This window comes from Dromiciops gliroides, chromosome 4, assembly GCF_019393635.1.
Source record: "Dromiciops gliroides isolate mDroGli1 chromosome 4, mDroGli1.pri, whole genome shotgun sequence".
In the NCBI taxonomy this organism is placed as follows: Eukaryota; Metazoa; Chordata; class Mammalia; order Microbiotheria; family Microbiotheriidae; genus Dromiciops; species Dromiciops gliroides.
Genome location: NC_057864.1, coordinates 41,749,640 through 41,776,020, shown reverse-complemented (window position 1 = coordinate 41,776,020; position 26,381 = coordinate 41,749,640). Strand labels below are relative to the sequence as shown.

General features: G+C 40.0%; 1 protein-coding gene across 1 annotated transcript in view; it reads right to left on the bottom strand.

Moving 5' to 3' along the window:
• Positions 1-6,828: 6,828 nt before the first annotated feature.
• Positions 6,829-26,381, bottom strand: part of SELENOF (selenoprotein F) — a 47,679-nt gene continuing 28,126 nt past the window's right edge. Inside the window, exons 3-5 of the mRNA XM_043962572.1 lie at positions 18,924-18,987; positions 10,406-10,455; positions 6,829-7,626 (exon numbers count right to left, since the gene is read on the bottom strand). Of these exons, the coding sequence (XP_043818507.1) occupies positions 7,495-7,626; positions 10,406-10,455; positions 18,924-18,987 (246 nt within the window). The 3' untranslated portion in view covers positions 6,829-7,494. The remainder of the gene's footprint in view (positions 7,627-10,405; positions 10,456-18,923; positions 18,988-26,381) is intronic.

Genomic DNA, 26,381 nt, shown 5'->3' with positions numbered 1-26,381 from the left:
ACTATCTTCACTGTGCTATCTCTCTGGCTGTCCCAAGTGCTGTCGATTCTACCTTTGTAACATCTCTTGTATACGTCTCCTTCTCTCCTCTGACACTGCCCTCTTCGCCTCATACCTGGACTACTACAACAGCTGCTGGTGGGTCTGCCTGCCACAGGTCTCTCCCCACTCCAGCCCACCCTCCCCTGGGCTGTGAATGCGGTCTCCCTAAAGGGCAGGTCTGACCATAATGTTCCCTGCTCCTCCTGGATCCAACATAAAATGCTTTGGCATTCAAAGCCCTTCATAAGTTGGTCTCTATCTCTTCCATCTTTTTACACCTTGCTCCCCACCATGTACATTGTGATCCAGTGACACTGTTCTCAAGTAAGTCCCTCCCTCCAGACACCAGACATTTCCACTGGTTGTCCCTCATGCTTGGGGTGTTCTTCCTCACCTCGGCCTCCTAGTTTTTCCTTCAAGTATTCTACCTTTTGTAAGAATCCTCTCCTGAAATGCTGATGCCTTCCCTCAGAGATGACCTCCAATTTACTCTGTACATGTCTTGTTGGTATGTGGTTGGTGTCTCCTCCACTAGACTTTGAGCTTCTTGAGGACTAGGTGTGTTTTTGAATCCCCAGTGCTTACCTGGGCATATAGCGGGTGCTTAATAAAACTTTGTAAAAGGGAATGCAAACCCATTTGCCACTCAGGGAAATATACTAGACATGTAGACCACCAGCTACCTCCCAAACACTGCCTTAAGGGCTCCAGGTTTTGTTCTTACATGACTAGGATGGAAATCACAAAGAGATAACTGAAGGCCTGACATAATGGAAAAGTTCCTGTCCAAGCTATCCAGAAATAGAGTTAGTTTTCTTTGTTGGGAGGTCACGGGTGCCCCCTTGAAAGAGGTCACTCAGAAAAGGCTGGATGGACACTTAGAAGTTGGGTTGTGGAGGAGATTCCTATGTTGTGTCTGCTGGCCTCTGAGCCTGGAATATGGGAGGTGTTTAATCAATGCTTGAACAGGCATCAGTGGAGAAATTGCTGGTTACGATGAGGTTTAAGCGGAAGAAGAGATTGTGGTCAGAGAGAAATTTCAGGTTTCAAGATCATCAGTGTGGATCAGAGTGAAGGCTTAAGGTCAAATGAGACAACATCTGATAAGTGTGTTTCAAACCTGCTACGTAAGTTTTGACTATGCCTCTGAGTGGATAAGGCACAAGAAAGATGTAAGTCACAGAATCTGAGGAAACTGAAAAGGCATTTTGGTTCAATGGAAGCCAGGCTGATTTTGGAGGGGAGTTAACATATTTAAGTTCCCAAATACAAGGGCAGGGACTGAGAGAGAGAGAGAGAGAGCGCGAGAGCGCAGCACTGAGTCACAGCTGTGTCCTGAGTACCTTGAGAAAGTGGGACTAGGTAGAGACTAGCAGATAACAGCAACAAACATTTAGAGAGGATCATCACCTGGGACAGCTAAGACAATGCTGGCTTGTGTGGACCGAAGTCATATCTTCTCTTTTATACATACTACTTATTGGACCTGGGAAAGTTCTTTTACTCTCTGGGTCTAAGTGTCCTCATCTGTAAAATGACCCTCCTTAGCACTGGATACTGTGATATAGAGAGATGGAGGGAACCGTGTGTGTGTGTGTGTGTGTGTGTGTGTGCAGTATGATAACTTCTTGGTCTTGGTGTTGACAAAAGAAGCAACTGACTCAAGAGAGGATGTCAAAGATTGAGGGATCAGGTATTGATCAGCTCAACAAGATGCAAGATGGAAAGAGCAAGAAAGGAAGAGATCTAGCATGAAGGGGAACGTGTTAATAAAGGAGGCATTTCAAAGGGCACCTGTTTTGTGCCAGGCATTGTTCTAAGTGCAGTGGATACAAAGAATAGAAAAAAACAGTCCTGCTCTTAAGGTGCTTATAGAGGTGGGAACATAAATGTAAACTTGGGGCTTTTAGGGTGTGGAAAGGATGTTGTTCACCCTGCCTATGTGAGAAATGGGTCATATGTTTACTCTTTTGTTCCCAAGGTCAATTTTGGGATTTTAAAATAACCTTGATACATGCTAGCACCCTCTGTGAGAAATCTGCACTTACCTCCCAGGGTTTTTGTGAGACTCAGATAAAGTAATATTTGTGAAGCACTTTGCAAATCTTAAAGCTCTACATAATATAATTATAATAGCTAATATGTATGTAGTGCTTACTATGTGCTGGGCACTGGGCTATATACATGCTGACTAGTTATTATCAGGTATACGAACAAACCATTAGATCAAGAAATGAAGTATTTACATAGGTATATTCATTAGCATGTTGTTAATGGGCCTTTCCCAGTTCTTGGACTTTGTCCTTGGCACATTTGTATTTGTGTGTGTTCATGCGAGCCTGTGTGTATGTGACTGTTACCATTACATATTCATCAACAACTAGCAACAAAATTTGTGCTGAAGATGTATTTCCCCATTAGAAAGTTTATCGATCGCAAATTATCTCCTTAGGCTTTCTTCTTCCACGCTAAAGAAAGATTGTGGAATGCCTAAACTGCATTAGCAGTACCAAAGAGCTCACCAAAAAATACATCTGAAAGAATTCCAACATAGATTATCTGAGATTCCAATAAAATTTACATTCATGCTTGGAGTGGGGAAAAAATCCTTCATTATTGCAATCCTTGAAAAACATCTTTCAATCTGAATTGGCACCAGAATGTAGCAGCTTCAATTTTGCTTTAATTGTTTGGGGAGGTGAATCAAGTTTGCGGACTTGCTGTTTCTGGAAAAAATAAATCATCCTTTGAAGGATTCATCACCTAATTCATGTATTGAATAAGAGTGAACAGATGTAATCATCTATTAGTCTATGGCAACTCATTTATACTGTTTCACTCTATGTGAATCTTATCCAAATCCTTCTATACAACGTTCATAAAGAATCTGTCAAATATACTGAAGGCCTTCCTATGGTTCTTTTCCTTCCTTCCTTCCTTCCTTCCTTCCTTCCTTCCTTCCTTCCTTCCTTCCTTCCTTCCTTCCTTCCTTCCTTCCTTCCTTCCTTCCTTCCTTCCTTCCTTCCTTCCTTCCTTCCTTCCTTCCTTCCTTCCTTCCTTCCTTCCTTCCTTCCTTCCTTCCTTCCTTCCTTCCTTCCTTCCTTCCTTCTCTCTCTCTCTCTCATATCAGGGATATCAGGCCCCTCTTCAGTTTCTATCTCAATGCTGGATACTGACTTTTGCTTCTCATTGACCAGTCCAATTACTTCTCTTCTTCAATCCCAGAGGAATTTGCTCTGAATGTTTTAGGCTGGGGCTGCAAACTTGATTTTCCATCTCTTGTTTTTGTTCTAGAACTAATTCTCTGCCCCATTAGTTTTTAGATGGCCTCTCTTTCTGGTACTTAACGGCTCAGGATTGATTTTTTCCCCATTCCTTGGTCAGTAGTAGTGGTGATGGCAACTGAGACCAAGGAATATGGAATATGAAAGAGAGATTGATCCCCTTGGGGTCTCTGATCAGTCTGATGAGTTCCCTGCAACTGATTTGATAAGATTACGGGACATTACCTGGTTACATGAGATTACATCTGTCTGAAGGGCATCTCTCATGGAGATCGACTTGTGCCCTAACACCTTGCAAGGAAGAGGTACAGGTAACATCTCTGACTCTTCCAGAGGCTGCAGCCTCAAAAATAATTGGAGGCTGAGTCAAAGTGGGGAGGGTGGACACTTTCCCAGTGTCTATAAAACTATGCCTTTGCAGCCTTGAATTTTTCTTCCCCCTCTTTCCTTATCTCCCTTGGACATCCAGACCAAAGTATTGCAAACAAAATGATAAGATTTCTCCCCCGAACCCTGAAGCAGATGGCAAGCTGCCCGAGTTAGGCCAAGTGGCTAGGAAGGGAAGTCAGTAGACTTCAAGTTACATGACAGTCTGCCTTTTGTCTTCCTGTTTCCATTGGATGTTTCTGTGCACTGGAGTTATCTCAAGGGTAAATTCTAAGTTCAAAAGTTCCCAAACTCTGGAGTTTCCAAGGTATCCAGAGCAGAACACAAACTTTCTAGAGGGAGATTTTCTTCTTCCTTGGAGAAGGAAGAAAATTCTCAATAGGAATTCCTAACCAAGAAATTGAAGGGTTCAAGTCTTGCCAAGGAGTTAATTGATGCCTTTGTTCCCAACCTACCTTACATTGAACTACTTTGTACTTATTATTTTTTTTTGATGTGTGTGTTTCTTCTGTAAATATTTATGTATACATCAGTCTCTACATCAGAATATGAGGTCCCTGAGAGCAGGAGTTGTTTTCTTTATTATTCGTATCCCTAGAAGACTATCACTAGCACAGTGCCTAGCACATAATAGGTCCTCGATAAATGTTTGACTCATCTTTGCCATACTAAAGATCTGCAAGAGAGAGACATCTGTGAGTCATCTGCATAGAGATGATCATTTAAACCATGGGAGCTGAGGAGGTTAGCAAGAAAGTATAGAGAAGAGCATAAAGGACAGAACCTTGGGAGACATTCAGAGTTTGGGAACCTGATATAGAACAACAAATTTATGAAAACAGATAGTCCATCTTAACTGCTGGGGAAATGAATAGGAAAATAAGATCATCTCTGTTCTCAAGCTCATATTCTAAAGAGGAAGACAACACAAAGGAGCCGGCAAGAGAGGGTGCAGGGTGGTCAGGAAGGTGGAATGGCAGCTAGGAAGGAATAGTGTTATAAAAACCCTGAGGAGAGAGTATCCAGGGAGAGATGGTCACCTGTGCTAAATACTATAGAGAGGTCAAGAAGGATGAGTCCTGAGGACAGACCATGAGATTTGGGGATGAAGAGTTCATTGGTGACTTTGTAACATACCAAGATAGTGATATCCTTGATCTTGCCATCACCCACAGATGCTCCATTTCCTTGTTCATGAACTTAGGAACTCACCCCTCAGTTCTCTCCCAGGCCTGGGTCCTCTATCCTCTCCCTCTATATCAGGGGTTCATAACCCGGGGTCCAGGCACACTTTTTTTTTTGAGGCACTTGGGCTTAAGTGACTTGCCCAGGGTCACACAGCTAATAAGTGTCAAGTATCTGAGGCCGGATTTGAACTCAGGTACTCCTGACTCCAGGGCCGGTGCTCTATCCACTGCACCATCTAGCCGCCCCCATCTTTTAATAAAGCTTCCCAATAATGTTTATGCCCCATTGACTGTTCTGGGGGGGCAGAGCAATGAGGGTTAAGTGACTTGCCCAGGGTCACACAGCTAGTAAGTGTCAAGTGGCTGAGGCTGGATTTGAACTCGGGTCCTCCTGAATCCAGGGCCGGTGCTTTATCCACTGCACCATCTGGCTGCCCCCAGTCTATTGACTTTTCAAAAGATACTGCACTTTATTACAGCTATGAGTGCAGATTTCCAACTAATTCATAATTAAAGCATACAGAATTCATAGGATCATAGATTTAGGGCTAGAAAGGATGCCAAGTGATTATCTAGTAATTTTTCAGATGAAGAGATAAGGCTCAGATAGGATAAGTAACTTGCTCCAGGTCACACATGCAGGAAGTGATGGAGGCAGCTGAGAATTAAGTCTAGATCCTTTTCCTTCTCCGTCATGCAAAGGCAAAAAGAAATTCTGCAAACATTTCCTAGTACCACCTTTTTTTTAAAACAAAAGTATTTTTTACATCACTAAAATTTCCTCCATTGTCCCTCTCCTTCCCAGAGTAATCCCATATACCAAACAATATTTTTTTAAAGGCAAAAAGAAAAATAAGGGGAAAAAAATCAACTGATAAATCCATCCAAAAAGTCTGACAATATATACAGTATTTGTGGACTTCCCAACTCTGTAGAGGGGGTGTCTTCTCATAGCTATTTTTTGTAATTCTAAGCCATTTGCTTTTGCTTTTTTTGGGGGGGGAGGTTGGTTTTTATTTCCATTTATATTGTTGTGGTTACTGTCTGTTGTTTTCTTGGTTCTGCTTACTTCACTCTGCATCAGTTCATATAGATCTTTCCATGCTTCTCCATATTCATCATATTTATAATTTCTTACAACACTGTAATATCTTATTACACTGTAGTAGCACCGAACTATTGTTCTTTAAAAACTTAAATGTAGACTTTATTATGGTCTTTATTCTGAGGTTGAAATCACTAGGGAACTCTTATAATTGCTCAACATTTTTTTTTTACTTCATCTGGGGAAGCATGTCTATGACACCAATGTGAACAGTTAGAGATAGGTCTATTAACTTGAGTGCTAGTATGGTAAATGTCATTTCTATAATGAAAAATCAACTTTGATACTCTAAATTTGTGATATTGAACATAAATAGAAATGGGGGGCAGGACATTGACTTAGAAGATCAAAAATTAACATTATCTATTGTATTTTTTATTTTGTTAAACATTTCCTAATTATATCTTAATCTGGTTCCTTCATGGTGGCTGGCACTGGGGAGTTCTGCAGAACAGAAAGTCTAGTACCTCCAATCTAGACCATGATCTTGTATAATTTAGGGACAATAAAAGGTAAATTCTGAACCACTGTAGGGCTTGTTTTTAATCTTTTAGGTTACAAATTTAAATTATCTAACGTATTTCAAATATGTATCATGTAGTGCTTTGAAACATAAAGCACCATAAACATGTAAAGTATGAATAACAATGACAACTGTGAGATGTTTCAAAGTAGCACAGTGGTTCTGGGAATTTTGCTAAAAATAAGATGTATGTTTTAAGGTTTGCTAAAATATATCTGGGGAAATGTGTCATTCAAGCAGAAAAAAATACATTAAAAGAATTCCCTGAAGAATTTTACATTGAGACAAAAGGTGGAAAACTTTTAAATTCTAGTTCAGTTTAATAAATGAATCTTTTTTGGGGGGGACTCATTCACTGTAGCAAAGTCAAACACTGAAAAGAATACACCAAACATCAGATCTACACAAGTCCTCGTGGGTTTTCTGTGTGATCGTCACTAACGTGCACTTCTCTTGAATGTTTCACAGAATGCTACAAATGCTGAATCCATGCACCATGATGAAACGTTTTCTGAACTAGCATTCATTATAAATGACAATATTTCTATTAAAAAGAAAGCAGGGGTATCACAAAAGCGAAGAGGTCATTGGCAGTAATGTTTGAGGCAGAGAACATCATATGTGCTTGTGACTTCCAGCCATCGTTTACAAAGGAGCACAGCATACAGACGAGACATGATTATCATTTCCTTATTCAACTCCCTAATTTTTAAGTCTACAGTTTGTAGAACCGGTCCAATTATAACACTTTTTATCATTTGCATAATTAATTACAATTTGTTACAAAGCGTCTCATCAGTGGCAATAACTAGAGTGAGAATATCTTAAAACAGACTCTTCATACAGTCAGCCAACTTGTTACATTCAATTCAAAGGAGAAAGCACTTAATGCAGGTACAGTAAGGCGATGGAAGGTTACAATGATTGGTACTACAGATAAATGATATACACAAGTGAATGCCCATTTTAAATACGCTCTAGTTTTTCACTAAGGAATTCTTCTACACTATCCGTGTTCCACTTGAGGATGCTTAGTTCTTCAGCAATGTTCCCACTGTCATCCAACAGCTTTAGCACAGGGTCTGACCCAAGAACATACTGCACAAAAGAAAATGACAATTAATTTCTGATAGCAAAGATTCTTGCCCTCCCCCCACACAATAACAACCCTGACTGCACAATTAAATTCAGCCAAAACTAAATGGAATTTATTTTAAAAAGGTGTTAAATATACAAACAGATACAACATCAATATAGATATTCCTCAGATGAACCCTTTGATTAACTCAGGATAAAAATGCCCACAGGAATTCGATTTCTCAGTGATTACTGGGTCATGCATCACGTGATTAACTTCTTACCGTTCAAGTTTTATACAGTGATCTTGTGCCACTTTGCATCCGACAGTTTAAAAAAAAAATCACCAGTTTTTAGGATGAAAGAAACTATTCAATAAAGTGCTTGGCGCCTGCTATGTAAAAAGCCTGGTGTGAGGGGTGGAGATAAAAACTTTGGCAAGGATGGGATCCCTGTCCTCAAGAGACTGATCTTATGATGTGGGTCCGTTCTTCAACACTCCCCATCACAGTTTTCCCACCTTCTCATAGTTACTGATTATTCCCACAAATCCTGCAGGGAGGATCTACCCTGCTCTGGAGACCCCACCTGTGGTTCTTCTGAGGGAACCACAATGCACTGCTCAGCTCTCCGTCCGGCTGTGGTCTCTCCTTACCATGTCGTTTCTGGGTCTCCTTTACAGTTCACGCCTTCTCTCTCAGGGAAGGTATGACACAAGCTATTCTCTTTTAACTCACTTGGTAAGTGATAACTATTATACCTGAGATGCCAAGTATGACAGACAGGCTGATTTTGTAAATGATAACAATGACTGTAACCACTTGAGTAAATAGGCATTCAAACACATAAAATAACAAGTCTTTTGGTTTATTGGCATATTTTTTTAAAACGTAAAATTTGAATCCCAAGACGTAAGTCCCCGTTTATTTACAGATTTTAAAAAATTTGCAAATGAGTCTCAGTTACAACTGAGAGGAGAATTAGTCAATTGCCATCTCCTTTGGTCTTGTTTTTGGCAATCTGCTAAGTCAAATTCTCTAGGTCACTGTCATGCCTTTGTCCTAAGTGTCCTCCTGAAATTCAGACAAGGAGTATGTATCAAGCAGACTATGTAAGACTATATAATTGAAATAAAAATGATTATTGTACTTAGTAATACAGCTGAGAAGTTATATAATGGAAATAAAAATTATCAGCTAATTTAAAAAGGAACAGCTTTTTCTTTTACAAATCCTTACTGAAAATAAAGTCAGCTAAAATATCCTTATCTGAAACAGGACAAATTGGATAAATAAGAAAATGGCAATATACTACTTGTGTAAATTCCAATAGGAAATTCACTGACAGGGGCAATGACAGTAGCTTAGAGAATCTGGCTAAGAGATTGCCAAGAACAGCAAGCTGGCAAATGAATTTTCTATCCAACAAGAGAGTTGAGACCCTTCAACATTGTTTAAAAATTTTATTTCTTGCTCCTCTTTTTTTGAATTCGTTACTCTGAGTTGTAGCATAGAAGCAGATAAAGTGCTCTCCAGGGCCACATTGGACTCAGTTGTCAGCTTGAATTTCAAATGGACCCTATAAAGTTACAAACATTTTACCATAGCCTACCAAGAATTAGGTGGGTCTCCTGTAACTGGATATCCCTGGGCTACATCAGTTGTTCCCTACTGAATTTGCACAAAGTTTCAACCTCAGTGGCAACATAAACCAACTAATATGACTCACATAAGTGGGAGGTCAAATCTGAAGTTATTTTAAAGCAATGGAGCTGGCTAAGCCATGCTGTAGGGGCAGGGGAACATCTCCTGTGGCTGTGTGAAGGCTTCCTACTGAATTTCCTTAGCAGGGTCACTTCTAAAGACAGCTATCCCAACGTCTGCTGGAGTCAGGTACATAAATCCCTCTTGCAAGACAGCTTTGTTTGGCATGGGAGGGATACGGAACTACACCGAAAGGTGTGCATCATACATGGTTAGTCCAACTCCAGAATTTTGCCAATGAGCGAACTGATGCTCAGAGAAATGACTGACCCAAGCAGGGAACTTTTACTCACAACATGGAGGCAAATTTGGAGGTTTTCAGTTCAAAATTGTGTTTTGTAGTTTTGATCAAATAAAAGATGTGTGCTTAAGTTGTCTGCAAGGCCAATGTTAGGGCCTTAAAAGGAGCCTTTTTGTATTGCAAGGGGTGTCCCATGTTAAAGCTGTTGATGGTCAGACTGGCCTCGTTCCATGGGGTTATGTGTGTGAACTTCTCTTAGGACATGATTCTGCAGAACCCACATGCTGGACAGGACCTAGGTCTGTTATTTCACAGGCACTGAAAACCTCCACAGGACAAATTTGATCAACACAGGCCAGCACTTTCTCTACAACTTCCTGTTCTCAGAGGCTTGCCTGAAGCACTGGGAGGTTAAGTGGTTTGCAATGGTCACATGGCCAGCGTCAGTAAGAGGCAGGACCTGAATCCAGGCCTTCTCAGCTTTGAGGCTGGCCCTGGATCCACTACACGCTGCCTTTCAATGTGTCAATCTGATTAGTTTTTCAAGGAGTTTCCTTGTGCTGCCCATGAACCTAACAGATTCTTAATACCTTGTCTAGGAAGTGAATTTATCCTTTCCTTCCAGTTTTACCCAATCAGTTACTCCTGTCAACATTAATCAGCTACAATTACCAATGCCCTTAGGAAACTGGATCTCATTTTAAGGCATTGTTTCAATAAGTAAAATGTAAAGATTCTAAATTATATTTCTCTGCCCTTCCCCTCTCCTCGGTCAAAATGGATAAACATTTCTCACCTTGATTTGGAGACCCCTGAACAGCTTGGGTTTGTCGCTCCTGACAAAAGCTAAAATAAAAACAACAACAACAACAACAATGATAAATTTTCTTTCAGAACACAAATGATTCATTCAGAGAAATAACAGGAGATTAATAACATTAATAAATATTTCTTTAGAATAGGCAGTCTTTACTTAGTAGCATCAGGTTTGCTGGATTTAATAAACCAATCAAAGAACAGTTAAAACATACAGCTGTTCTATGGATGTACATAAGATTCGTTCTCTTTCTTTACTTAACTTAAATGACCATAAAGTCGTTTTATAAACGTCTTTTGTGGCTCAGAATTAGGTGGACAGCTTACCATGCATTTAATCAATCACCAGGAACATCTTGATTATGGATTTATTGCATGACTTCTTTTGATCCTCATAATCCTGTGACCCAAGCTGTAAAAAGACTCTGATGTTTGTGCTATAGCCATGGAATAAAGAGGAGCCCTGAGAGGTAATAGAAGCCCAGAATCTTAGAAGCGATGAGATGTAATCCAGTCCATCCATGAATAAGAATCCTGTCTACAGAATGCCCAACAAGGCCACCTGGCTTGGGTTGAAGGCCTCCAGTGAGACGAAATACCACAACGCAGCCCTGGGGTCAGCTCTAATTGTTAACAATCAAGCTGGGAGAGAAACCACAGAAACTGTCCAACCCCGTCACTTCACAGAGGAGGAAACTGAGGCCTGGGGCGGTGAAGTGACTCACCCAAGGTCACACACATACACAGGTAAACAACCTCAGAGGACTGGGGAGCCAGAGCTCCTTCCACTATACCTCACTGCCTTCTCCTTCAACAGCCTCAAGGCTGCCCCTTTGCAACTTTTAACTGATTGCCTCATTTTGTCTCCTAGGACCAAACAGAGCAGGTCTGATGTCTCTTTCGTTGCCCATGGCCTGTCAAATACTCCAATCTGGCTATCATGTCTCCCCCATCGTCTCTCCTCCTGATGCTCAGATGGCGTGATCTCAAGGTCCCCTGCCATCTCAGCTGCTCTCTGTCTTATCAATGTCTTTGGTACAAAGCAGCGTCCAGAATTTTATGTGATAATCCACATGTGGTCTGACCAGGGTGGAGCAGAATGACCACAACTCAGCTCATGGACAGCAGGTCCCTCTGAATGCATTGACAGTGGCTGTTTCCCTTCTCCCAACACATGTCCAGACCTTTTCCAGACAAGCTTTCGAGCTACACTTCCTGTGTCCTGTCCTTGTGAAACTCAAATATATTTTCTGTTGTATTTATTCCTATTAAATTTCACATTGTGTTTGGCCCCATGTTCTGGCCTGTCAAGATCTTTTTGAGCCCTGATTCTGCCATCCAGCGTGTTAGTTATCACTCCTCACTTTGTGTCATCTGCAAATTTGATAAAGCAGGCCTCAATTGCCTTAACCACATGACAGATAAAAATTTTAAAATGAAAGAGGGTCAAGCACATATCGCTGGGGCTCCCTTCCAAGGTGACCTCAAACCACTGATGAATTCTGCCTTTCAAATAGGTCTGGAACCCACCTCGGTGAGCTCTATGTCCCAAAGAGTAATTCAGCCAAGGTCACATACTTAGTGAGTGACGGGGTGGCTTCTGACCTAGGTCTTCTTACTCTAGGCCAGTGCTGCCTCAAGTTCAAACTGCCAGGTGCCCATGTCCCCAAGGGCAATGTCTCCTTCTTCCTTCGGATACCTACTGCCTTATCATGTCCTCTATACCATGAACTCTCTGTCCCATGGGATCAGTCACAAAGCACTTTCTATAAAGTCATCCCGTTCAAGCTCCATACCCTTCCATCTGTATACAGACAGTCCCACTGTAAGAGAGTTCTCCTCAAAGTGGTCAACTGTACTCCAACTCACTGCTTCTCGTTTTGTCCTGCAGAGTTAACATAGGATGTCCCTGCCCAGTTAACACCCAACCTTCTCCCCAACTCAAAGTCTTTCCTTCTGCAGGCTAACCACCCCCCACAGACCCTTCAAGTGTTTCTCATATGACCTCATTTTAGGACCCCTCGCCCCCACAATTCTCTCATCTCCTTTTTTGGAACGCTCTAATTTGTCAATGGTCCCATTGTGGTACCCAGAACTGGATACAGTGCTCCCCACGTGGCCTGGTCATTGTAGAAGACAGTGGGACTGTTAATGCCTATGATCAGGGAGTCCTCAGCTGTTAACACTACAGTCTAAAATGAAATTGGCTTTTTATTTTTTGGCAGCCACAGCACTATTGACTCATATTGAACTTAAAGGCTATGAAAATCTCTAAATCTTTTTCATATTAACTGCTGTTAAGTTAGGTGTAGGCATGGTTTGCATACCTATGTGAAATTTGTTTAACACTATTTAATTTCATGTCACTTGCAGCTCATTTTCCCAACTATCAAGATTATTTCTGTTTTTTGTTTGTTTTTGTGGGGCAATTGGGGTTAAGTGACTTGCCCAGGGTCACACAGCTAGTAAGTGTTAAGTGTCCGAGGTTGGATTTGAACTCAGGTACTCCTGAATCCAGGGTTGGTGCTCTATCCACTGCGCCACCTAGCTGCCCCTCAAGATTATTTCTGAACCGCAAATTTATTATCCAATAATCATTAGATATATTTCCCAGCTTTAGGTCATTTGGAAATTCTAAGTGTAGTGAACAGAGCACTGGACTTGGAGTCAGGAAGACCCGAGTTAAAATCTTGTCACTTAGTTATGTGACCTTGGGAAGTTTTCTGCCTCAGTTTCTCCTTTTGCAAAATAGGGATAATAATAGCACCTATCTTCCAGGGTTATTACAAGGACAAAATAAGATACCTGTACAGTACTTTGCAAATCTTAAAACTGCATATATTATAGTTATTATAAACCATCTTTATACCTGCATCCAAATAACTGATAAATTCACTGAGGTAAATTATCATTTAGCTGATATCTATCTCAAAGCTCCTTGAGTCAAAACCTTTCTTCAAATTTAAAATACTTTAGAATTCAGATTTTTCCTACTGTCAAAAGCAGAACTATGTCTATTTTATTCATATTATAGCAGTTTTACTTTAGTTCTGGTTCAGTAAAATCTAGATCCAATTCAAGACCAGTAAATACTAGGCTTTTCCATGAAAGTGAAGGAAGGCAGGCCCACTGGGTGTTGGGAGTCAATGAACTAGTCACCGGGCTATGGTTTTAGAAGTGGGTCTGTCACTCGATTTTAACCATGGCTCTGCTCTGAGTAGGAATATTACGTTAGAAACCACCACTGTGGCCAGAAAACCACGTCTTCTCAAAAGATACATAGAAATGAGGTGTTGTGTTGTTGGTGAAACACCAGCTTCAATAAACAAATGTACTGGTTTCTAAATCCATTTCTTAGCTTGCTTACTAACATTATCTTTATTACTGAACATGGCATTTAATGCATTTAAATTCTCAACGTAAATACAAAGGATTTAGGAGAAAAGATTCCCATAAATATTTCGAGACAAAATAATAAGCAAAATCTCACAAATGCGTTAAAAACGAAAAACTTTATAAGAAAGAGAATAGTGGAATTAGGATGCTTCGTTTTGGGTGATGTTTGATCTAATGTTTACACATCCCTATACTGTAATCAATTTCTTGTGCTCTGTCTCTGTGGGTCCTGGTCTCTAAATGTGTAAAACAGCAAAGGAAAATGTCCAGAAGAAAGGACTTTGAGGTTTATGACCCCTTTGAAACACATTTTAAAGGTGGCATTTAGGAAGAACAATTTCGACATACAAAGCTCTTGTGCTAGCAAAAGGAGCCCCTGAAGGTAACCAAGTTACCATCTTCTAGTCTACTTAATGCAGCTTTAAGAACAGTCTGATCAATGACATCAGTGCAAGAGTCTCTCTGAGAAGAGATTCATCGGATCACCTATTTCTGGAAGATGCTCTTCTATCAATTATTGCAGTTATTTGACAGTTAGGCAGGCAGCACTGTCAATAGCACCATGATGTACTCAAATATAGAAACGATGAAAGACAAGATAAAATACTCCTGGCCTTTTGTCCTTCTGTGATTCTTATCACAATGGAATTTATGGGGCTCTCAAGGTAATACAAGTGTTGGCAAGTATTCTACAATCCTAATGTCATTGCTTTGTCCAGTGTGGGTTTTTTGTTTGTTTGTTTTTTTAGTAAAACCTTAACTTTTAGAGGCTCTTGGGCTTGCTAGTGGTAAAACAGAAATAAAAACCTAAGTCAAAAGGTTGAAGACATATTTAAAGATTGTATTGCTCCCAAATGAAAACCCAAAAAAAAAAAAAAAGTTTGTGTTTGTTTTAAATGAAACCACACCGGGGTAGTACTTCAATAATATTTAAACATACAAAATGTGTTTGTAATTTAGGACTCATTTAGATGTCTAAAATCTAAAGGCACATAATACATGTATGGAAGATCTGTCAGTGAAATAAGCTATGAAAAGGTGTGCTTATAAATTCTATTGAATCTGACATGGTCTAGATGACTAGAATGTAAACATGGGAATAAAAATGTGTTATGTTGGAGAGAGTGAAAAAAATGCTTTGTATCAACAAGAAGGACACGGTGGTAATAATAATAATCATAATAATGAAGAAACATCCAGAAAAACCCTCAGTCGGTGGTCAGAAAACCTGGGTTCTAATTCTTGTTCTGTCATTGAGTTAGCCATCTAATCTTTTCAGGACTCAGCCTCCCACATCTGTAAAATAAAGGGGATAGATAGCTTCATTGATCCCTAAGGTTCTTCCCAGATTTAAAATTCTGTGATTATAGTAAGTGATCAAAGGAGACAAGGATTCTTTGAAAGGGGAGATGTTCATTTACCCTTCACAATATTTTCCTTTGCAGCCACTGCCAAACAGTAAGTTTAAGTTAACAGAAACCATCTCCTATTTCCTTCTTACATGCATACTGTTTTATTCCATCAGCAGAACATGTTACGTGAGAGCAAGGACTATTTTCGTCTTTGTATCACGGGTACCTTGCGCAAGGTAGTAAGAATCTTCTATGGGTATAGCTAAACGTTAAAAAAACACACCTGTACTGACTTTTTAAAGGTAAAGTAAAAGAAAATCATCTTTACTTCCAAAATTGTGGTCTGACAAACATTTCTCGGTGGTTTTTTCTCCAAAGCAGACTGTACCCCTCTGTGACTTATGGGTAAACCTAAGACACTGAGGGGTTAACTGAGAGGGAGGATCTGAACCCAGGTGTTACTTATTGAACCATTACTGCCTCTCAGTTACCTAAGGACACACACAAACCATTACCAGATACAAAGATTGATAATCCACACTTTAACAGATTTTAAAGACTGTTGAAGAAGTTTTTATTGTAGGCATAAAATTAGGTAGTTAAAATAGTGAACCTAATTACTTTGAATCAAAGCTGTTTCCAAACCTATTGAAAACAGAAAATCCTGGAGTAGTTTAAAAAAATAAAAGATTCATATAATAAATTATCATCAAGTGGAAAGCAATACAATTAGAAAGTAAAGGTCTTCAAGTGGGCAACAGGTTGTAGGAATAAGAACGATGATCGAGACCGTCCTACTGAAGGTTGAGATAATAATCTCCAATCCCTGTTAATTTTACTCGACTACATTTGTTGATTACTTCCTGTTGATCTTGTCCATAAACTGTTTGTACGCAGTTGTTTGCACTCGTCTCTTCCACTGGATTGAGGGCTCCCTGAGCAGGGTGACTGTCTTCTGCCTTTCTTTGCTTTGCCAGTGCTTAGCACAACAGTAGGTGCTTAATAAAAAATGCTTAATGATCGACATGATGAAAGTCAAGATGTTGAACGAAAGTACCAATTCTGAGATTAAAATTGGCTGGGGGGGGGGGCAGCTAGGTGGCACAGTGGATAAAGCACAGGCCCTGGATTCAGGAGTTCCTGAGTTCAAATCTGGCTTCAGACACTTGACACTTACTGGCTGTGTGACCCTGGGCAAGTCACTTAACCCCCATTGCCCTGGGAAAAAAAAAACCAAACTGGCCAAGGAATAGAAAAATCATGCAAGGCCAACTTTTGGGGGGGGGGGTATGGGAGAGCAGAGGCTAAAACTTTTATGTTTTAGGCCCCATTAGGTAAAAACATGAGGTTAATCCAATATGCAAAGTATTTTAAGTTGACTCGTACCAATTTACAGTTTGCATATGAAATGCCCCCAATTATCTTTGTTCCAGCTTCCCAGTCCAACAACAGCACCAGTATGCCTTAATGACAGGTCTGTTTGCACTAAGATTATTTCATGGTCTCCTTCAGTCTCCGTTTTTCCCCATTGTGATTCCACTGCATTTTGCTTAATGGTTCTAACTTTTGTCCTTTACAAAGTTAGAATATAGTTCTACCTCTATTCTCCTGAAGTTTTCTAGACCAAGAACAATCCAGTCTTATCCGGCTTCTACTATATTTCACTCACAGTAACAGACTGTGGGGATACAAAGAAAAGAAAAAGCCCCTGACCTCAAGGAGCTCGTTTTCTGTGGGAATAACATTGTTTAAAATCAGACTTCAATTCTTCCTCTGACCCCCGCCCCATTCCTTTGTTTAGACCACCCTGATTCCTTTCCCTCCCTTGCCTCTGTTTTTAACCAGTGCCAGCTGAAGAATTTTCAGGGCATTTGCTAAGACAAGTGTAGGTATTTTACAGCAGGTGAAAGAAAATATCGGGTCTCTTTGTTACAGCACAGTGAGCTCACTGATGGGGCCCTATGTCTTTCTGACAGTTTTGACCTATACCCAACTGCAATGGAATGTGTGCTTTGCTACTGTGATGACAGGGCCTGAGGCTGTACAATACATGTGTAATGTGTTAACCAGTTGCAAGGCTGAATCTATTAGATTATTTTACTAGATTTAGGGGACAAAAATGAGCAATATTTTATGCAATAGCATTCTAGGTCAGCAAAAAAAATGTATGTGCTAAATGAGTAATTATATAACACAGTGAACTCAGAAATTAATCCTGTCATCATATGAAGAGGGGAAAGGACACTCTGGGTAATAGGCAGGAACAAAACTATCATGAAAATAAATAATTAGCACGCTTAATAATTCAGGAAAACCTAAAAATCCGGGCATTTTGCAAATAGTGGTAGAATTCCAGGAAAGCTCAGTTCTGTAAACCATATTTATTTTATTTTTTAACGTAATAAACATTTTTATTTATATATTTATACTTTTGTAAACTATATTTGAAGCGACCAGAAGAGGGGCAGCAGAAAACCTGGAGACCTTTTTGTAGTTCACATATGCCCTTATTTGATGTATGTAAAAATCTTCATATTTTCACATAAGTTGCACTCTTCCAAATGAAAATCCTTCAGAGTTCATCATTTGTGATTCTCTCTTTGACAAGAATTAAAACCCTTTTCTGTAGCTAAATCCTAGGGAATTCACTTTAAGCAACGGGAATGAAATTCCAAAGCACAAAGCATTCTGCTGAGCCCCGGGAATGAAGATGTAAACAAAACAGTCCCTGTCTTTGAGCAGTTGCCCCAACCTGGGAGAGGGCACAAATACACGTGGCTGGGAGAGGGCTGGGATGGGGGGGGGGGGCAGGTCACAGCAGCGGCGCCTGGGCCCACCTGAAAGGCAACAAGAATTCTCAGATGTGGAGACCGGATGCTAAGTTTGGAGAATTGGCCAGGACCTCAAGGCTGACTAGGGGAATGGTGTGAAATGAGGGGGGTGAGATCCCTGACTGTGGACAGTATTAAAGGCTATGCAGGCAAAGGAGTTTGTGTTTAATCATGGGCAATTTGGAGCCACAGAGAGATTGTGAGCAGATGTGTTTTCGGTATATTATGGTGGCAACCCTATGGTCATTGGACTGGAAAGAGACACTTCAAAAACTCCCATTTTACCCCTGGGGCATGGGCTGTCATGTATGTATATATGTATGCGGTCATTTATTTGTGGGGCAATGAGGATTAAGTGACTTGCCCAGGGTCACACAGTTATTAAGTGTCAAGTGTCTGGAGCTGGATTTGAACTCAGGTCCTTCTGAATCCAGGGCTGGTGCTTTATTCATTGAGCCATCTAGATGCCCCCATATGGGGTGTTATTTAAATGAATCCCAACCCACATCCTTTTACAAAGCAGAGAATGTATTGTTTGTCTTCCAGATCACGAGCAATATAAATGAATAGATTTGAAAAACATTTCATGAAATATGTAGGACTCATTTGAAAAAATGCTTATTTCTCTTGGGAATTATGTTATGAAAATGCTTATTTTAAGTGATTTGCTTTAGGTAAGAGGTGCCATGCTTTAGCAAATAAAGAGCAGGTCTCAGGGTCAGGAGGTCCTGGGTTCGGCCAACTCTAACATGAGCTCTCCACCTGGACCTGTCACTCGGACGATCAGTGTCCTCAGCATCGTTCTAAGACTGTCAGGGCACAAGTGCTGCAGGTATGCATTGCTTGGCAAAGTTTTCAGCTTGGGAGCTCCCTATGAATCTCTAGGTTTGCATTTAGTCCGTGTTATGATTTTACTTACCCTGGACTTGGGGGAACCGGCCCAGTTTTCATCCGCATACTTCAAGAATAGCTCCTGCATACAGCTACAAGAGGAAAAGCAGAGATATTTTACTGATAGAAAACATCATATGCATCTCAAACTATGTACAAAAATCTGGAGCCAATATTGTATATACTTGTGAGGGATCAGCGGATATGCAGAATAGTGGTAGTTTTCCTGGGCACTAATCTATCGGAGAGAGGTGCTGACTTCTGTCTACTTCAGTGAGGCGATGTAGCAGAGGCCAGAAAATGCAGGACTTAGAGCTAGAGAAACCTGATTCAGATTTCCCGCTCCGACATGAGCTGAGACTCTGAGGGTCTCTGAGGTTCCTTCCGGCTCTAAATCTATACACCTACGATTATTCTGGGGTTATGTTACCCGGAAGTAACACATTATTATCATTATTTAAAAATGTTCTCATTTTATCATTTTTTATAAACATTTCTATCCCTCCTTCCCTCCCCCCCTCCCTGAGGCAGTCAGCAATCAGATACGCCTTATATACGTATGATTATGTAAACCATGACCATATTAAGTAATTTTGTACAAGAAAACTTGAATGAGAGAAAAAAAATGAAAGAAAGTGAAAAAGGGCCTGCTTCAGTCTGTGCTCCATCAATATCAGTTCTTTCTCTGGAGGTGGACACTATGTTTTATCATCAGTCCTTTGGCACTGTCTTGGATCATTGTAATGTTGAGAATAGTTATTCACAGTTCTTCATCAAACAATACTGCTGTCTGTGCACAATGTTCTCTTGGTTCTGCCTCACTTCACTATACATCAATTCATGTAAGTCTTTCCAGGCCTTTCTGAAATCCTCCTGCTTGTCATTCCTTATAGCAAAATAATATTCTATCACCATTATATACCACAGCTTGTTTAGCCATTCCCCAATGGATGGGCATTCCTTTGATTTCCAATTCTTAGCCACCACAAAAAGAGCTGCTATAAATATTTTAGCAACAAATTATTTAAAATTACATCCTTATTACAAATCCTTTATTGAAAATAATTTGAAAAATTTCAAATACAGGAATTATTTTTACAAATTAAAAAAAAACCTATTAATGCAGGTGAAATATAGCATAAGGAATTCAGGTAAATTATTTTTACTGTAGCAAAATTTTATTGAAAAGGGTACAGTGCTAGGATTTATATTTCTATTCTGCTGGATCTGAAAAATGCTAATAGTTGATCACAGATATTTTACAATGAAGCAAGAATAAACAAATAGGGTAGTATTAAGCATATATTTTAAAACCCTCCCCCATCATACCTTCTCCCCAGCTCCTGGACTACATATATATATATATATATTTTGCATTTTTTCAAAGGTAAAATGAAATGAATAAAACAAGTATGGAGAGCTCAGTTCATCCATATTCAGGCTATCTGTCTGCCAGAGCAGACACAGGACTGTATTCAGGATTTATTAAAACCAGCTTAACAAAGTGTTATATCTATATGCCATCTTCCAAGGTAAAAACCTATCTTTGAATAGAGAACCTTGGTGCTTCCATTCACTGCACTGGAGTTTCTGTAGTCATAATGGCTCCAGAGGGTTTTCTTTTCTTTCAATCTACCTTGCAGGATATGAAGGGCAGAAGGGCATAATGGAGAGTGCTGCCTCTGAGAATGGACCTGCCAGTTAAGTCACTTCCTTTTTTAGTATCCTAGCCATGAGTACAAGTGACAGAATAGCTGTGCATCTGTATTGGTAAAGGTGATTTCCCCGTACTAATGGATTCCCAGGTCCTGAAGCATTCTACCTCCAAATACAGGAATAGACCTTACAAGTCCTCTCTGATTTTAGGGTCGAAGGAACCAAGATGCAAAGCAAATAAATAATCTGTCCAGTAAGGGGGAGAACCAAAGTCCCAACCCAGGCCACTGACTGCACACCATCCTTTCCCTGTGTCGGGGTACTCCCTCCTTACATGAGCACTGTTTTATCCCATGAGCAGAACAGGAAGTCCATGAGGGCAAGGACTGTTTCTGTCTTTGTATCATGGGTGCCTTGTAACAGTTTACTGAACAGAAGTAGCAAGAATCCTTTATGGTACAGCTAAACATTAAAAAAATACATGTACTGACTTTTTTTTTGGGGGGGGCAGGGCAATGAGGGTTAAGTGACTTGCTCAGGGTCACACAACTAGTAAGTGTCAAGTGTCTGAGGCCCACATTTGAACTCAGCTCCTCCTGAATTAAAGGCCAGTGCTTTATCCACTGCACCACCTAGCTGCCTGCCCAATGTACTGACTTTTTAATGGTAAAGTAAAAGAGGATCACCTTTACTTCTAAAATGTGGTCTGGGTGGCTTTCTCCCTTGCTTTTTTTTTTTTTTTTAACAGGGCAATGGGGTTAAGTGACTTGCCCAGGGTCACACAGCCAGTAAGTGTCAAGTGTCTGAGGCCGGATTTGAACTCAGGAACTCCTGAATCCAGGGCCGGTGCTTTATCCACTGCGCCACCTAGCCGCCCCTCTCCCTTGCTTTTCTTATGGCTGTCCACACTTCTCCCACATGGGCTGTTTTAATCTGCTTGAGTCACGAGCTCTTTGGGGGCCTTAGATTTTGAGAGGGAGGGGCAAGGTCAGAAGATGCCTTAACATAAGATGATGCTCCAGCCCCAAGCTTGGAGGACTCTTGTCACTACATTCCTTAGGGTATTTTTGTTTTCAAAAGAAGTTGAGGACAGAGTGGCGGTTGCTACTAAAGAAGCTGTGGAAAATGTAAGAAACCAAAAAGAAACTCTAGGACAGAATGAAAGTAACTTCCAAACTGCACAGAACTGTAATACTTTTCTCCTGGAAAAGTTCTAGTGGAGACTATTAGGTTACATAGATAAACTGTCAACATTGGGGAGCCTTAAGTTGGTAAATTTTAGACCTTTGAAGCATTTTCCAAACAGAGCTAGCAGAGAGGAAAGCCAGGCTTTCCCTCCTCAAGCAGAGCCCTTGATAAATCCTTGAACTGAAGATCACTTTATCATTCAAAATACAAACAAAGCAATGCAAAGGATGAGATCCGGGATCTGACTTGAACCAATAATGAACTGGATGGTGAAATAAAAAGGAAGGGAAAATTTGGAGGAAAAGACAATTCCACTGAAAATTTGTACTATTACAATGAGGGGATTCCTGGACAGAATCTGGTATGCATGTGCCCACCCACTTTAAAGAAGATTCTAAAAAGTTTGGAGAAAAGATAAGTAGGTTTCTGTGGCTTTGTTTAAACCACATGTGGCATAATGCATTCAATTCTGGGCCCCATATTTAGGACTGACAAAACCACGTTACCTCACATTCAGAGGAAGGAAAAATTAGAAGGTAAGGAGCCAGGAAAACATATCACGCGCGCGCACGTGTGTGTGTGTGTGTGTGTGTGTGTGTGTGTGTGTGTGTGTGTGTGTGTGTGTGAAATCTGTTCAGAGAAATGGAGCTCTTGAGCCAGGAGAAGAGTACATTTTAGGCAGTGGGGGAATTTGAATCAGAATGGTCTATGAATTATTCTACTTGTCCCAGGAAAAGAGAACTAGAAAGTTGTAAAAGGGCAGATTTTGGCTAAATATGAGAAAAATAAAAATGTCCAAACAGACACTTCTTAAAAGGACATTGTAGAGGGATGCTTCACGAAGGGGTTGGAATAGTAGACCTGATGTCATCTAGGATTCTGATTCTATATGTTACTTAACTACTTAATCCAAGTTTTCTTAGATATTATTTGAAAAACAGAACGCCAAATTTCATAAGAGATGTAAGTAGGGCATTAACTCCTATTTGGATATTCCATAAACATTAACTTGTATTTTAAATTGACAGTCTGCTTATGAATTCATTATTCAGGAGGGAAAAAAAAAACCCTGTTCTTTCATGCTGCACAAAGAATTTAAATTAACTACAGATTGTGGCAAATTTCAAATGCCTTATAAAGCTTATTGAAATGTTATTTTGATAAAAGCCCAAAGCTACTGCATTCAACTCTGTATCAACAGCATCTCTGGCAACACACATAACAAATATAACAGTTAATTGAAATCCACATTGCTGGTAAACAATCTAGGCTTCAGGGCAGCAAATATGAAAAAATACAAAAAGTGCAAAACCTGGAATTTGCTGGCTTTTACTAACTTTCAACCTTGGTATTATTTTTTTTCATACCATTCCATATCAAAACCTTCACTTTCATCCTTTTTGAGAAATAGTACTCATGGTGGAAAAACAGTAAAAAGCAAGTTCTAGTGTATATTCTCTGACCTTTCCAATATTTTAGACTGCTGTTCAGTCATTTCAGTTTGTCACTTGGTGACCCCATCTGGGGTTTTCTTTACAAAGACAGTGGAGTGCTTTTGCTATTCCCTTCTCCAGCTCATTTTGCAGATGAGGACACTGAGGTAAAGTGGGGTAAGTGATTAGCCCAGGGTCACACATGCTATGAGGCTGGATCTCAACTTAGGTCTTCCTGACTCCAGGTGTGATACTCTACCCGCTGTGCCACCAGAGTCTCAGAGTTGGAAGGGACCCCAGAGGAAAATCCAATTCAATAAACATTAAGTGCCTGCCATGTGCCAGGTATCATACCATGTGCTGGGGAAATGAGTAAGACAGAGAAAGACAAAGTGTCTCACAAGGGAAGACAATGCACAAAAGGAAGCTGGGAACAGGGAGGACACCAGGGGGTCCCCAGTGTGAGAGCCCTTATTTCTTCGAGTATTCAATTTGTTCTATAAAGGAAGACTGGGGAGAGTTTCCAGCCTTCTGAACGGAGGGCAGGGAGGGAGGTGCTGGATGTCCAAGGCTTATGATAGCAGCATAGTGATGAGATTAGAAGAAGACCTCTGGTGAGGGGAAGCCCGCCATCTCCCAAGCAGTGCACACTATTTTTGGAGAGCACAATTTGTTTTTCCTTACTCCAGACCAAATTTGTTCTTCGAAATGTCCACTCTTTGCTCTGAGTGCCACTCTCTGGGGTCAGGCAGAACGTAATGACCCCTGTAATGTATCCTTTAAGTCTTGAAGCTTCCAATCTCAACATTCCTACTTCCATTAACTGAGGACTTTCCTTGTCTCTGTTACCCTCTGCTGGATGCTCTCCAGTTTCTCAATACCATCATTAAGATGTAGTCCCAGAATTGAACACAATAGATATTGCCTGACAGACGACAGGGAGACAATTCTATTATGTTTCTTGGCTGCTAGATCACACTGCTGACCAACACTGACCATGGGGTCTATTAAAACCCCCATATCCCTTTCAAATCAACCGCTGTGAAGCTTTTTTATCTTCATTTTATATTTGTGAAGTTGAGTTTTTGGACCCAAGTGCCAGGTTGGCCTAGCACTCTAGCTATTAAGATCTTTTTGGACCCTGAGCACCATCCAACGTCTGAGCTATCCTTCCAAAACTTTGGGTCACTTGCAAGCTTGATAAGCAGGCCATCTATTTCTTTATTCAGTCCTTAAGAAATAATTTCAACCTGATTCTTACACTGCTCATTTTAATTAACTTCTTGTCCACCTTAAAGCAACTAGTTTCTTCAAAATAAGAATTATTTTAGCAGTCAAAGATTATCTATAAAAAGGTATGAATACCTTCTTTCCCTTCTAAAGATGAAACACATACACAGGTTCTTTCACTTTCTCACTTAATGACCACTGTAATTTATGTAGCAGTTAAAAAATTTGCAGAGCATGTCACAAATAGAATATTTAGCCTTGTAAAAATGTCTCCTTTTGACAGATGAGGAAACTGGGGCTCAGAGAAGTTGTGACATGACCATGGCCACATAATAACTAAGAGTCAGATGTGCAATCTAAGCCTAGCACTTTACATAATTTTTTTTTTTTTTTAGGCTATGGGGGTTAAGTGACTTGCCCACGGTCACACAGCTAGTAAATGTCAAGTGTTTGAGGCCGGATTTGAACTCAGGTACTCCTGAATCCAGGGCCGGTGCTTTAACCACTGTGCCATCTAGCTGCCCAAGCCTAGCACTTTATAAGCTAAGCACACTGCTTTGCCATGCATAGAAGGGCTGGTGAACTCACAAGTACATCCCCAGAAAGTAAGTTAAAGGATCCTAATGTATGTTTTTTTGTCATCTTTGTCAATTTCTCAGGCATGAGGTAAAACCTTAAAGTTGTTTTGATTAGTTTTCTATTAGTGATTTGGAGCAATGTTTTATAGTTTACAGTTTGCAATTCTGAGAATTGTCTATTCATCTCCTTTGAAAATGAATCTATTGGTGAATGGCTTATTTTTAGCAGATACTCTTTTTTTCCCCTAAACACATTTTTCTTGACATCTTTTTTTCTGTTTGTTTTGCTGAGGCTACTGGGGTTAAGTGACTTGCCCAGGGTCACACAACTAGTAAGTTGTCAAGTGTCTGAGGCTGGATTTGAACTCAGGTCCTCCTGACTCCAGGGCTGGTGCTCTATCCATTTCACTACCTAGCTGCCCTCTTTTTTTTTAAACATAAATATTCAACTGTATCCTTCCCCTTTATTGGTTTCTGTGAAATATCTTTTTGATAGTCTGATTGGTATAGTATCAAAACTGCACACTGACTTTGGTTCTATTGGCATTTTTATTATATTGACATGGTCCACCCAGGAATATTGAATGTTCTTTTAGCTATTTAAGTTGTTCTTTATTTCTTTAAAAAACATTTTGTAACTGAAATTCTACAGATCATCTTCCAAATATTTTATGCATTTTGTATTTTAAATGGGGTTTCCCTTTCTATTATTTTCTCTTGGACTTTATTATATACAGAAATGTCATTGATTTCTATAGGCTTATTTTGTGTTCTGCAACTTTGATGAAAATATTAATGATCTCATTTTGTATCTTTTCTGGTTCCCTAGGATTTTCTAAGTAAACCGTTGTGTAATAAACAAAATTGGGGCATTTTAACCCCCTCTTTACTTATCTTTATGCCTTTAATTCCATTCTATCTTGCTTTGATTTTATTGTTTTTTCTTAGTGCATTAAGATTGAGAGTTTTCTTTTTTTTGGTGAGGCAATTGGGGTTAAGTGACTTGCTTAGGGTCACACAGCTAGTGTTAAGTGTCTGAGTCCAGATTTGAACTCAGGTCCCCCTGACTCCAGTGCCAGTGCTCTATCCACTGTGCCACCTAGCTGCCCCAATTCCATTCTATCTTAATGCTAATGCTAGCATTTCTTTAACTATATCAAATAACAGCAGGCACTTTTACTTTACTCCTGTATTTACTGGGAACATTTCTAATGTATCTCCATTGCATACTTCACTTTTGGTTGAGGATATTTTATATTTAAAAAAAATTTCCTTTATGTCAACAGTTTGTTGGTTATTTTTTAAAAAGCATACATGAGTTTGTACTTTGTCAAAGGCGTTTTAGTATAATAATGTTGACTATTTCCCTAATGTTGAACTGATCTTTGCAACCCTGTATAA